We start from the raw sequence: 13,504 nt of genomic DNA on the forward strand, positions 1-13,504 counted from the left end.
AACACACACATATACACAACAAACCCTAGCATTTAATATGTGCAAAATTGCTTACCATTTATTTTAACTTTGGTTAAGTATTTGTTTAGCCTATATCAGACATATTACGGAAGCTATACAAATGATTACAAACATAATAATGAGGTAAGTTAAAATTCTACTAGTGCAAAAAGCAAGCATATGCTAAAAGCAAAGCATATGAATTTAACAAATGCAGAATGAAGCTCTCACCAAGGGAGGTGCTGACATAACAAACCAGAGAAGCTCCTTGTAAACATTGTTTGTAAAATACACATTTAAAGATTAAAGATTCATACAGCCACAAAAAAGGTATTCTAACAACACCAGAGTAGTGCATTTATTTTACCTTTAGAGTTTGGAAATCACTCATTACGTGTCTAACAATTTGCATATTTTCTTCAAGAGAAACTTAATTAGTGAGACACATTAATTACAAATACTGTAGTATAAAAATCCCAGTTCTTTACAAAAATTATATATTAAAATATTCTATACACTTTAAATTAGTAACTGGAACATACATATATATCAATTCTGCACAATTAAATCCATCTTGGCTGGGAGTATTCTAGGTGAAGCTCGAGGACACAGCTACTCAGTCAACCTAAACTGGCGTAAGGTTATATGGTATAAAAAAGATAGGCCTGGGCCCGTGCGGTTATTGCAGCTCGTAGCGTGAACGACCTTTTCTGCATTTATTGCTCTGTATTTCCATTCCAGATCTGAACAGGCAGTGGAACCATGACATTCCAAAAAGGTTCAAAACAAGCTACCTGTGGCAGAGGACCCATCATGCCTATCTGTATCTTTAAGGTTGCAGTGGGACCTGAGTGAGCTGTCTAATGTTTGTATTTCAGTTGTAAAAAAGTTTATACAATTTTGAGGTAAAAACAATGCAAAAATAAAACATTTAGAGCATTTACAAAAATCTTACAAATGTTTAAAACACTATTTCAAAACTTGTGTTCTGTTAAGGTGCTTCTTTCTTTCTGCAATGAGGAGGACATGTATTTCAATTTTGAATTTTAAATTATGAAGGTTTTCTTAATTTCAGCATAAGCAAAGTTAGAGCCATTAAGACAGATGTTAAAATGTTCACAGATACACTTTGCTTCTGACGAAAATACAGAATTTTAGTGCTGAAAGAAACCTTAAATGTAAATTATTTTAACTCTGTCTTCTATTAACAAGGAAGCCAAGGACTGGATAAGTTAAGTGCTTTGGCCAAAAATGTATTCCAATATATCAGGTATGCATCAAGAAAACCCATTACTTTTTTGTATTTTGCCATGATTCTTGGAAAATAATAAAAATTCAAAATCTGAGTTTCTAAACTCTCCTCTTTCTTTCTTTCTTTTGTAATTTCTTAAGCTCTGTGCTAACTGTAGACAAAGAAATGAATTAAATAGCGGCTATCAAAATTAGTATCACAAATATTATCCACTAGAAGATAGGTGTTAAGAGGACCGCTGCTCATCTAGAATAATAAAGTTAAAGGGAGTAGTCAAAGACGGGTCCTTGACAACGAAGAGAATATTTACTATGTAAGACAGCGCAGTGTACAACAGCCAGTTACTAGAATCATCTCAGTAACTCTAGGATGACTGAGTTACATGGCCTTTGGAAAAGATATTGGGGTAATAAAGCCTTCTAGCTTTTATCTTTACTATTTTACTTTATAAAAAAGCAGTTATATAACTGTAAGGACGAATCCATATACTAATTTTCAGAGAGTCTTTGCTTCTTTTCTATTTTTATTTGGATCTAAAATTGAGCAAATACATTTTAAGAACAACTTACAAACTCAAACTCATAAGTGCTAGAAATACAGTCAGAGAATACTCTTTTAAATGACAAATCTTCAAAACCAGTTACTAATAAATAATCATCACAATAGCTTCAGTAAAAAAAAAAAATTCAATTTAAAGGTGCTTTTTTATTGTTACCTTGAAGCCATCGAACTTGTGTAGCTGGTCCATATCCCTTTTCATTCTTTGCCGATATCCTGAACACAATGGCAGGCCTGGATGTATAATCGATATGTGCATTTGCAAGCTGCCCGGCAGTTACTATACATGATGTCTTAAGACCACAATAAATCCTCATAAACACAAGTTGACTTGGATTATCTTGTATTTGTGCTGTGCGGATAGCCAAGTAGGCTGAATATTCCAAAATATTTCCAGAAGGGGAAGTTGGAGGTTCCCAGGAGAGATGGATACCCTCAACATTCTTGAAGAGAGAAGAAAAACAAAACAAAACAAAACCAGGTAAAGGTTCTGAAAGAGTTTTCTCTGATATCACTTATAATGTTGAGTCTATCTTTAGAACACAAAATGATGCTTTCCGCTGAAGTAACTGCATTAGGTACTAGAACTTTTATTATTGATTTTTAAAAACCTAATTGGATCTACAATGTTTAATTCATGCCCACTTTTCAATATCATAACTAGGCTTAAATGTCTGTCTGTACCATCCTAAGAAAGGGGTTTTTCTTACCTGAAAGCAGATCTTTTCTTCTCTAAAGAGGGGCAGGACCTTAGGATAAAATATAATTCAATTTCATGTGTTCTATTAAAATTCTCCAGCACAAACTTTTTGGTTCCATATAATAAGAACAAAGTTAATATTAAGAAGAATACCAGATTTCCCTGACTCTCTATAATTTGGATGCTGTAATTCTGCTTCAACTTTGGTCCTTAAAATTATGAGTGATTAGCAAACATTTTTTAAACTTATAGTCCACCCCTTTTATTTAAGACCTAAATTTTTTGTTTAATTGAAGTACTATTGACACACACATTACATTAGTTTCAGGTGTACATTTACCCACCCCTTTTAGATACCTCTCATTTTATCAGATACTAACAAGAAACTCTAAACTGATAGTTTCACTTCATGTACAAAATTTCAATAACTAAATCACCAAGCCCTGACCTGACATCTCACCTTTGAAATTCTGACTGCAGAAGGAGCTCCAGGAAAACCGGGAATACAAGTTTTAAATTCACTGATTTTGCTGAAGGGGCCTATTCCACAACCATTGATGGCAGCAACTCTGAATCTGTATCCTGTGCCTGGAACCAGATCTTGTTTCTTAAGTAAACTGTAGTCAGGTACGTCTGCATTTCCTATCTAAAATGTAATACATGCAAAAGTCAAAAGGTGCAATTCATCATTTTGTCATTCAACAAGAAAACTTTTAAAGAATGAATCATGTTTTAAGGTTCTAGTTCACATTTATTTCCCTTGTATTGGAATAAACCTTCCAATACAAAAGCAACTAAGCTCATGGATTGGTGATTCTTATCCCCAGGAAAAGTACTGTTTCTAGTTAAAAATCACGGATTATAAAAAGAAATTGATGTGTGTAGAAAAAACCTGACAACCACTATAAACAAAGTAACAATCACTTTACATGGATAGTTGTATCTATGTAAACTTAATTAGAGTAGAAATCTCAGAAGAATTATTTTCAAATAGTCTAACCAGGAACAATACCCTTTGGATATAGGCAAGCAAGCTTGACAGAAGAGAAGTGACCAGCATGTAGTATAGAGCATTTTAAAAATTAATATTCAGCAGATGCTGAATAAAATGTTAAACAACTGCATATTCTGGGTAGGAAGTTCATAACATTCACAAGTTTCAAACAGCTTTTACATGTTCTCCCTCTCACTGCACCACTGTGAGGCAGGTAGTGCTAATGTATCATTCCCATTTTTACGGGAGCAATATCATTTTTATTTTATAGTTGAGGAAACTGAGTCTCAGGTTAAATAGGTGACTTGTCTGAGGTCACACTGTTGAGTACTGCAACTAAGGATTCCAACCCAAGTTTACTGGTTCTAAATTTTATGTTCTGTTTTTCTTTTGGGAAAAACAGGTAGTTACTAGGCCCTTAGATATTGTTATTTCCTTATATGTGAAACCAAACTACTGCCAGAAATTTCATTAGTAAAATAGTAAAAAATTAGTAATGAGGATTTCTATTTTTGTCAAGGATTGGGAGGAATTCTATATGAAAGAGAGATATCAGAGGTAATATTAGAGAAACTAAAATGTAATGATAAATGGTAAGTTCTCTGTTTATGTAGGTCTAGGCAATTCACGCTCTGAAATTCCGCATTCCCAAAAAAATCAGTTCAATATGCTTTGGAGCTGTTACTGATTTCATAATTCTTAGGGTTACTGATTTCATAATTCATATATATGAGTTCTTCTTTATGGGGTTTCAGAATCAAGAGAAAATTAGACTGTATTTCAATAACCTACAGGGGCTCTTAAATTTTTTAAGTTGTAAAATCAAGAATTGAAAAAAGCTCTCAGTAAAGGGGCACCTGGGTGGCTCAGTTAAGCATTAGACTCTTGATTTCGGCTCAGGTCATGATCTCCAGGTCTTGAGATGGAGGCTCCACGCTCAGTGTGGAGACTGCTTCTCTCCCTCTGCCCTTCCCCTGACTTGCGCACTCATATGCTAAATAAATAAATACATCTTAAAAAAAAAAAAGAAAAAGTTCTCAGTAAGAAAAAATGTTCCATTCTCTAAACACACCAGGTAACAAAATTAGAGATCCTTCAAAAAATCCTTATCTGTACTGGCCAGACCATATTCTTTATGACTCAAAATCCAGCCCAGTGATTGTATGAGGTTTTTTAAGTGACCTGCTTGTGATGTATTCCATTAAAGTGCCTTAATAAAGAATACAAGATAATTAGGCATATAGATAGAACTCTCAATTATAGATTGTGGACAGATCTCAATTTCATGCATTCAAGTGACTTGAATCAGGGCTATAAGAAAAGATCTCACTCATGAAATTTATAACTCACAGGGTAGGAAATATATCAATAGCTACCTTTGAGATGCTTTGCTTTCCTTTTGGCAGCAAATAAAACTGGCTCACCAAAGCTGTATTATTTTTAAAAATTCCTACATCACACCACTGTCGTTCTCCTGCTTTCATTGTGGCCACTGGATTTGAAGGAGTCTCTTTCTAATTTCAGAGAAAGAAAAATTTATCAGGACTCTTATTATGCATTTAAGAAACTTCAAGATTCAATAAATCCATGCAGTGATCTACAAATAGGTATATGGGTAAACACCACAACATTAAAAGCTCATAAGTAAATAAACTCTTAACAGATTAGGTCAACTGACAGTGAAACAGGGATGTCAGTTCAAACACAGGGAGTGACAGGCATTCTGTAAGTCAGTAGCTCTGTACTATCAACCTAGCTGGAGTTAGCATGCTTTCCAATCAGTGATATGTTAAAATGCCAGCTGTTTTATAGAACATTGTCATTTCAGAGACCCTCTCAGAAAATGTAATCCCTTTAGTGTGACATTATACCTTGCTCCAAAAGGAGCAAATAAGGAAAAATTCATTCCAAGCTGGCTTATTTCTAGATTCAAAAACAACTAGCAGAAATTCAGTGACCTTTGCACTTTATTTAAATACCTGTGATTCTCCAAACCTAAAAGGAGAAAAAATGTTCAAAACTAAAATGCAATTTGAATATACTTTAGTATATACTAAAGAGGAGATTAAACAGTTTTACATTTTTTTACCTTGCTTTAAAACAAAGAAACTTCCTCTACCTTAAGCTACTTTTAGTGATAAGTGAATTATACTTATCCCTGGAACTAACCTTTTTAAGCCATCTTCTTTATAAATGAGACACTGTTTCCAGAAGCTCAAAACAAATGTGCACTTCAGTTACTTATTTCTGTCTTAAATATATAACAGCAGAGGTACATGCTTATAATTCACATTATTTATAATTTAGGCTATCACACAAGACAAAGTGAGCTACCTAGAAAAAGCTTTAAGGTTTTTTTTTTTTTTTTTTTTTTAAGGAGTATCTTTAAACTTGCTTTCATTTTTAAAGTTGTAAAAACTCTCTTCAACAACTTTTATAAAACAACTGGCTCCAACTGAAATAACAAATACCATTCTGGCTGATGTGTTGCAAAACAGATTTGGAAGGAAAAAAGTTCCCTTTAATAATTCTTCCCTGAGAAGAGTCTAAGAACTTTAGGACTTAATATTCTGGAAAGGTGAAAGCTGATGAAGGTAAATATCCGATCAAAATCCATAAAATCATGATTGAAAGAAAACTAAAACTACGGACAATTCCTAAGGATTCCAAGAGGTAAATATTAGGTCAAATAAAAACTCTTGCTCATAGCAATAAAGTTGCAATGACTGATAAGTTTAAAATAAATTAAGAAGTATATACACACACATGCACACACACATATATATTACCCTTATATTTACCTCATTAAGACAATCATGGTGTATTTGTGAGGCACATACCTAGCATTTTAAGTTAAGTTGTGGGCCAATTTTGGCCTTTCATAAAACAACTCAATGTCAGAGATTATTGGGTTACCCTATAGGTATGTCTAACCCAATACTGCAATATTCTGCTGTTCTCCCAATTAATAGCTAGCAATAGAGCCACTGAAATTTTATTCTGTAATGCATCCTTTTACTCTTTAAGATATTAATGTAACTTACATATACATGTACACATATACACACTCATATTTCTGATTATAAAAGCAGCACATTTCACTATACAAAAATATTGAAGGCCCAGAGAGATTAAGTAAAAATTATCTGTGGCCACAGAGCCTAGAGAAAGTCATCTAGCATTATAGTGTGGATGTGTGTGGACTCACATGAGAGTGAGAATGTATATATCGTGTGTATCTTTTAATAAAGTTGGGATCATAGTATATATATAAAAATGTGTATTTATATATATATACACACAAATTTTTATGCAGCTTTTTTCACTTAACATTATATTGTAAACATTTTTTCTATTCAAGCCTTCAATTTTCAGTCTTTGGCAAGTCATTATTAGAGGACACCCAAGAATCTTTTCATGAATTTATGCTGAAGTTGCTCAGCATTCCACCTTTAAACACATATGATCTTCAGGTCATATACTTACAGAAAACGGCATCGCTGTAGCATGTGCTTCTACACGGCTGATCTTAGTTGCAGGCAATGCACATGCTTCATCAACTAAAAACCAAACAATTTATCATATAAGACTTATGTAATCACTTAGCAAACAGACACATTAAAATACAATTTATAAACATACAAAAACAGCCAGAGGGAGAAAAGCACAATAATTAGAAATATGGACCCTCTAACTCAAACTAATTCACAAAGTTCACTTCTCAAGGGTTTGAAGACTAGCTAGAACTTCAGAGAATGTTTACCAAAGATGAAACACAAGTCCTATTGCAAAAGAATGAAATGAGAATTTACAAAATCAGAAATCAATCAAGCTGGGAGAATTGTTACTCCAAAGTCTAAAGAATGAATATTTTCTATGGGGAAAAAAAATTTGCTGAACATATTCACCATATTCACAGTAGGATAAATACATTCTGAATGTATTTCAGTGTGTGCTGATTTAAATATTTTATGGAAGGCAGCAGAGTATATAATAATTTTCATTGAAATGTTTTATCTGTTTATATATGATTCAATCCAAGATGAAATGCAATTCCCATCTAAACAAATAAGTTTGATGAATTTATATACAAAAATGGTTCAAAATACAGTATGTGAAACACATTTCAAACCTTCAGATTTGGTACTGAATGTTGTTAGTGAAGTTTCATCTTTAACAACTGCCCCATTTGTACTGGATGATTCAGTTTTAATGGTCTGCTGGGTTACCATAGTTTGTGCGCTGGAAACAGAACTGGATACAGAAGTTTCGGGGATTACTGTTCTTAAGTCCAGGCAACTACTTAGAACACCTATAGTTGCTGAAGTATGAGGACCTAAAATTAAAGTGAAAAGATCAATTATTAACATAATGCCTGCAATAACTGCACTATCTTATGGTTCTTGTCATACAATTATTGCTATTTTCAATTTTAAAAATACAAACATGAGTACCGTACATGTCATTCATATGAATTAGCCACTAGGCATAAAATGTTTAGAAAAATAAACTGCACTATACAGATAGCAAATGTCCAACGTCTCCGCTCCTTCTTCTACTCTAAGCACTGAATCATTGTTCTTGGACTCTCCTAAATCATAGATCAAATGTCCTGCTTCTCATTTTAGGGAAAAATATAGAAGTCATCAGGAATGCATGCCCTTGGTTTTCTGCCTCTCCTGCCCTAAACTAGAAATATGTTTGTGATTGTGCCCATCCTTCCTGTCTTCTCTTCCATTTCAGAGGACGAACTGACCTCTCTCCTGAGGAAGTATAATCTATCCTCCTGTGCTCTTGGTCCCATTCCTTCCCACTTTGGGAACCTCTTTCATCAATCATTCCTCTCTCTTCAGGGTTTTCAGATTCTTTCTCATTACTAGTTTTTGGCCATTGGTCCATAAACATTATCAGGTCTCTCAAGCAAACAAACACGCATCTTCTCTGACCCTGCAAATCTCCTCCAGTTACCTTAGCCCCTCACTAATTCCCTTCAGAGAAGTCTCTACTTCCTTGGCCTCCTCAAACTTGGTTTCTAGACCACTACTCTAATGAAATGGCTCTGACAAATATCAATGATTTCTAAAGGATGCCTTTCGATTTCCATTTACTTGACCTTTCTGCAATGTAAACAACACTGACCACATACTCCTTTTTGAAGCTGTTTCTTTCTATGATTTATAATTACTCATTCCACAACACCGGAGATTTGCTATTTACCAGATATTGTGCTTCTTTCTACAATGTTGAAACAAAGCAGGCATGGTTAATACCTCATTAAGTTATAATCATGTGATAGAGAAAGACAAGCACACACAATAAATACATAGTCACAAACTGTGATGCCCAGAAAAAGTAGGACACCAATCTCTGGTTCTTTTCCTGACCTTCTAGGAATTGTTTTCCAATCTCTTAAGCTGGTTTCTTCTCTTAAAATGACTCTTTAAATGCAGGCGTTCCCAAGCCTTCCCTTTTCTCCATTTAGGTATCCTCCTATGCTTTAACTACCATTTACAAATCATAAATCTCTCAAATACCTATGTCCTGGGCACTGTGCGAGGTGCTAGGAATCTCACAGTAAACAAGTCAGACAAGGTCCCTTGTCTTGGAGCTTATATTTTAGATACCCTTAACTTCTAAATTTTACTTCCAGCTAAAAACTACTACCTAAACTCTACACCTAAGTATCCAACTGCCCATTAGAAATCTTTACCAATATGTTCTTCAGTGCCTCAAAAACACTAAATTCAAAGTTGAACTTACCTTTTCCCCAAGCCTGTCCTTGCTCTTGTATTTCTTATCTTGATAAAGAGTATCATCATCCATTGAATTTCCAACCCAAAAAACTGGGAGTCATGGTCAACTCATTTTTATTTCTCATATCCAACTAGTTTCCAAGGCTAACAATGGATGCTAGTTTCTAAAAGTCTGAGAAATGATATATTCTCTCCTCTCCATCCCACCCACTGCTTTAGTCTCTGTGTCTCTTGTAGTCCTAAAAGAACACCCTATTGGGCCTCCCAATCATTTCCTACTATAGTTCTGATGGTGAGGCCAGAGTGTTCTTTTCAAACAATAAGAACAATAACAAGAACAACAACAACTAATCATGTCACTCTTCCCACTTTTGAAACACACCAGCTACTCTAACCAACAGAGAAAAAAACCAACAGAGAAAAATCTTCTCTTGTTAACCTGACATTGGGTAGCCATTCATTCATATATTTGAATGTCTGCCAGATACAGTCATTGTACAACCACTATGGTTTTCCAATTTGCCTAGTACTAATTTTATCCAAACTGCCTTACAATGTAGGATTTAGAATGCATCTGAAATCTCAAAGCTCTTGTTTTCTAAGAATATAAACTTCTTTATAAGACAGATATAGAAAATCACTGTAAGAAAGAAAAATAGGGGTGGTTGGGTGGCTCAGTTGGTTAAACATCTGCCTTCAGCTCAGGTCATGATCCCAGGGTCCTAGGACTGAGTCCCTCATCAGGCTTCCTGCTCAGCGGGAAGCCTGCTTCTCCCTAACCCCCTTGCCTGCTACTCCCCTGCTTGTGCGCTCTCTCTCTCTCTCTGTGACAAATTAATAAATAAAATCTTAAAAAAAAAAAAAAAAGAAGACAGAAATATAAGCTGCAGCCCAGGACCAGGCTTTTATAATTTTGAGCAAATCATTCCATCAGAAAATCAAGAAAATGAAAGTGTTCTCTTTTTCCACACATAATGAAAGGAGGAAAAATGACAGCAAATTATTTTCCTTGAATACTTTATCTATCATGGACTCATGAAGAAAAATGGAAATAAAAATAATACTCATACTGTTAAGTTTGCATTATGGAAGAGGATTTAGATTTTTATCAGCTGTCACGATGTTTTCAAATTAAAAATATAGTCACGTGTGTCTATGTCACAGACATATCAGAATGAGATTTATAAAATAGTTTTAGATATTTAAATAAGGCACAATGCTTAATGTATCTCAAATGGCATGAGAATATTCAAATGAACTCACTTTAAATTATAAAGATCACCAAATTACAAGCTGTCCCATGAATGTAATCAACAGTTCTTTTTTTTTTTTTTTTTTTAAAGATTTTACTTATTTACTTGACAGACAGAGATCATAAGCAGGCAGAGAGGCAGGCAGAGAGAGAGAGGAGGAAGCAGGCTCCCTGCTGAGCAGAGAGCCCGATGTGGGGCTCGATCCCAGGACCCTGAGATCATGACCCGAGCCGAAGGCAGAGGCTTAAACCACTGAGCCACCCAGGCGCCCCTGTAATCAATAGTTCTCATAAATGAACTCTTTCTGAGGATAATCCAGTTACTTGCTAAACAAATATTTACTAAGTGACTACTATTAACCAGGCATGGATTCAGGTGCTGAGGAAATAGAGATGAACAAGAAAATCTCTGCCCAAAACAAATAATTTCAGATAGTTCTAGGTGCTAAGAAAATACAGTAATGGGAAAGGAACAATGCAATACTGGCCAACCTCAAATGTCACATAAGAGCTTGCCTCATCTGAATTTTGTAGCTCATAACTAAGCATTACTATTCAGGTAAGTGGTTCCTTAATATCTTGGTATCTCCAACTAGAGTCAATATGGAAAGCTTATTATTATTTTGAAAATGGATCAAAACCATAGAACATTTACTTTTCCAAAGACAAAATTCCCTACTATTGTAAAAAGCTTTATTTAAAATGCCATCTTTATACCTTCGTTTTTCCTTAGCACATCCACGACACAACTATTATGATTAGAAGCATTAGTCGCCAAAGATGAATGTAAAGTAGCATTAGAATCAGTTGATGCTTTGAGATCTGGTCTGTTTTTCACAGAAGTTCCTTTCATAGCTGTATATTCAGTTTTTGTACTGTTCATTGTATCACTGATCTATAAGAAATAAAATAGTTTATTGTAGGAAGCAATGTTCAATTGAATAAAAATACATGTAAAAAATAAGCAAAATAATTTACAACTTAAATGCTTTTGAAAATAAATTTACCAATATATAAAACAGTTTAAATTACATTCTTAATTTGTACAGGATTATTCTTTAAATTTTACAGTAGTTTAAGAAAACAATTTCTTCACTTAATCTCCATTCTGAATAGACCAGGTTCTGAAGGGGAATGGGAGGGTATATTCTGAGGGAAAAAAAAAACACATTTTTATAAGTGGTAGTAGTATTCAAGTAAATACGTATGTAACACAGGAGACAACGCCAAAGCCACCAAGCTAATACTTTTGTCAAATTTTCTTAACAAGGCCAATATGGATATTAAAGATTTGATGACTCCTAAAAATAAAATCTCAGTTCAAGCAAATGAATTACTCTGTATGACTGAGTTTTCCAAAGAGAGATCAAGATTTAACACATACATGTATCAATATTCTTTACCGTTAAACATTTTATACAGGAATCTTTGTTTCTGTCTTCTTATACATACTATAATGAATATATTTAGACTTTTCGATAATTCAGATCATTGTGAGTATCAGTTACTACTACATAGCAATACCTATGGGTCTACTGCACCATAAAAGTGATGTGGCTTCATTCAAAAACCCCAATATTGCTGCCTCTTTTTACTTACCTGTTTTTTGTTACTTTTCTGTCTCCATCTTGATTGTTAATTATACCTCTATAGTCAATTACAACTTCTTATGGCCCTAAAGATATTTGTCCATCATACAGCCATGTTCAGAACACATGCGCTTATGCCTACATCATTTTCCTTGAAAACAATCTACTGTATATTTAGACAGAGGTTTGCCATATAAAACCAGTGTAAATCCTAGTAAGCTTACTCATTAGTCTCTACAAATATCTATTGTGAAGCCCTTCATAAACAAGAAGGAACCTCACAAACATCAGTGCTCAATTTAGCAACTCATATTCTTTGGTCGGCAAAGTACATAGTAAAGAAATGTATTTCACATCCATTTTCGAAGTATTGGTTGAAATTTAAAATGAGTGTGACATTTAGAAATGTCAAGAAGATAGATTTCAAGATACTGTAAGTACAAATTCTAAGGGATTAGCCTCTGAAGCTATGTGTAGTGAGGGGAGACTTCAATCTCTTGGTTAGGGATTCTTAACCTAGGCTACTGTCATAGTGATCTATGGAGTGTTCCTTAAAACCGCAGTTAACTGGGCATCATCCTAAAGTTTCTTTTTTTTTTTTTATTGTGTTATGTTAGTCATCATAAAATACATCTTTAGTTTTTGATGCAGTGTTCCAAGATTCACTGTTTATGTACAACACCCAGTGCTCAATGTAATTCATGCCCTCCTTAATGTCCACAATAGCCAAACCATGGAAAGAGCCAAGATGTCCTTCAACAGATGAATGGATAAAGATGTAGTCCATATATACAATGGAATATTACTCAGCCGTCAGAAAGGATGAATACCCAAACTTTGCATCAACATGGAAGGAACTGGAGATTATGCTGAGTGAAATAAGTCAGGCAGAGAAAGTCAATTATCATATGGTTTCACTTACATGTGGAACATAAAGAATAACATGGAGGACATCCTAAAGATTCTGCTTCACTAAATCTGGGAAAAGGCTGGGATTCTGTGTATGATTGTTTTTTAATCTCAGAGGTGATTCTAATATGCAGCCAGGGTTGAGAACCTCTGTCCTAGGGTAATATGCTAAAAATATGAATAAAAATTGAGACTCTAACCTTAAACATTCATTTGTCATCATAAATTTTTTTTTAACTTACACTGTTAGGAATGGTGCTATTACTGCCTTGTCTGTGAGGGTCCATTCTGACTCCTGTAGGAATAAGAAAGTTCATACTGACATGCTCTGAATTAGCTTCAATAAAATATAATCAAGTATTTCTGGAAGTTATGTATTAAAGGTTAAAAAGTATCTTTATCAAAATTTCTCTATTTTCTTAATAGTTTGCTTAATGGTTGACTAAAATCCTTTCTAAAAACATGTAAAATTAAAAATGTTTCTAAGTGCCTGTTAC

The 13,504-nt window shown here is 34.2% G+C and overlaps 1 protein-coding gene across 2 annotated transcripts in view; it reads right to left on the reverse strand.

Moving 5' to 3' along the window:
* Nucleotides 1-335: 335 nt before the first annotated feature.
* HCFC2 (host cell factor C2) overlaps nt 336-13,504 on the reverse strand; it is a 33,320-nt gene continuing 20,151 nt past the window's right edge. Inside the window, exons 9-16 of one of the 2 annotated variants that reach the window (XM_080810558.1) lie at nt 13,250-13,302; nt 11,227-11,404; nt 7,637-7,840; nt 6,991-7,064; nt 4,881-5,018; nt 2,971-3,156; nt 2,521-2,559; nt 342-2,253 (exon numbers count right to left, since the gene is read on the reverse strand). In XM_080810558.1, the coding sequence (XP_080666684.1) occupies nt 1,939-2,253; nt 2,521-2,559; nt 2,971-3,156; nt 4,881-5,018; nt 6,991-7,064; nt 7,637-7,840; nt 11,227-11,404; nt 13,250-13,302 (1,187 nt within the window). In that variant the 3' untranslated portion in view covers nt 342-1,938. Of the gene's footprint in view, nt 2,254-2,520; nt 2,560-2,970; nt 3,157-4,880; nt 5,019-6,990; nt 7,065-7,636; nt 7,841-11,226; nt 11,405-13,249; nt 13,303-13,504 lie in introns of both variants that reach the window. The other variant, XM_080810559.1, reaches the window with a different exon arrangement.

This window comes from Martes martes (genome assembly GCF_963455335.1).
Source record: "Martes martes genome assembly, chromosome: 8".
NCBI lineage: Eukaryota > Metazoa > Chordata > Mammalia > Carnivora > Mustelidae > Martes > Martes martes.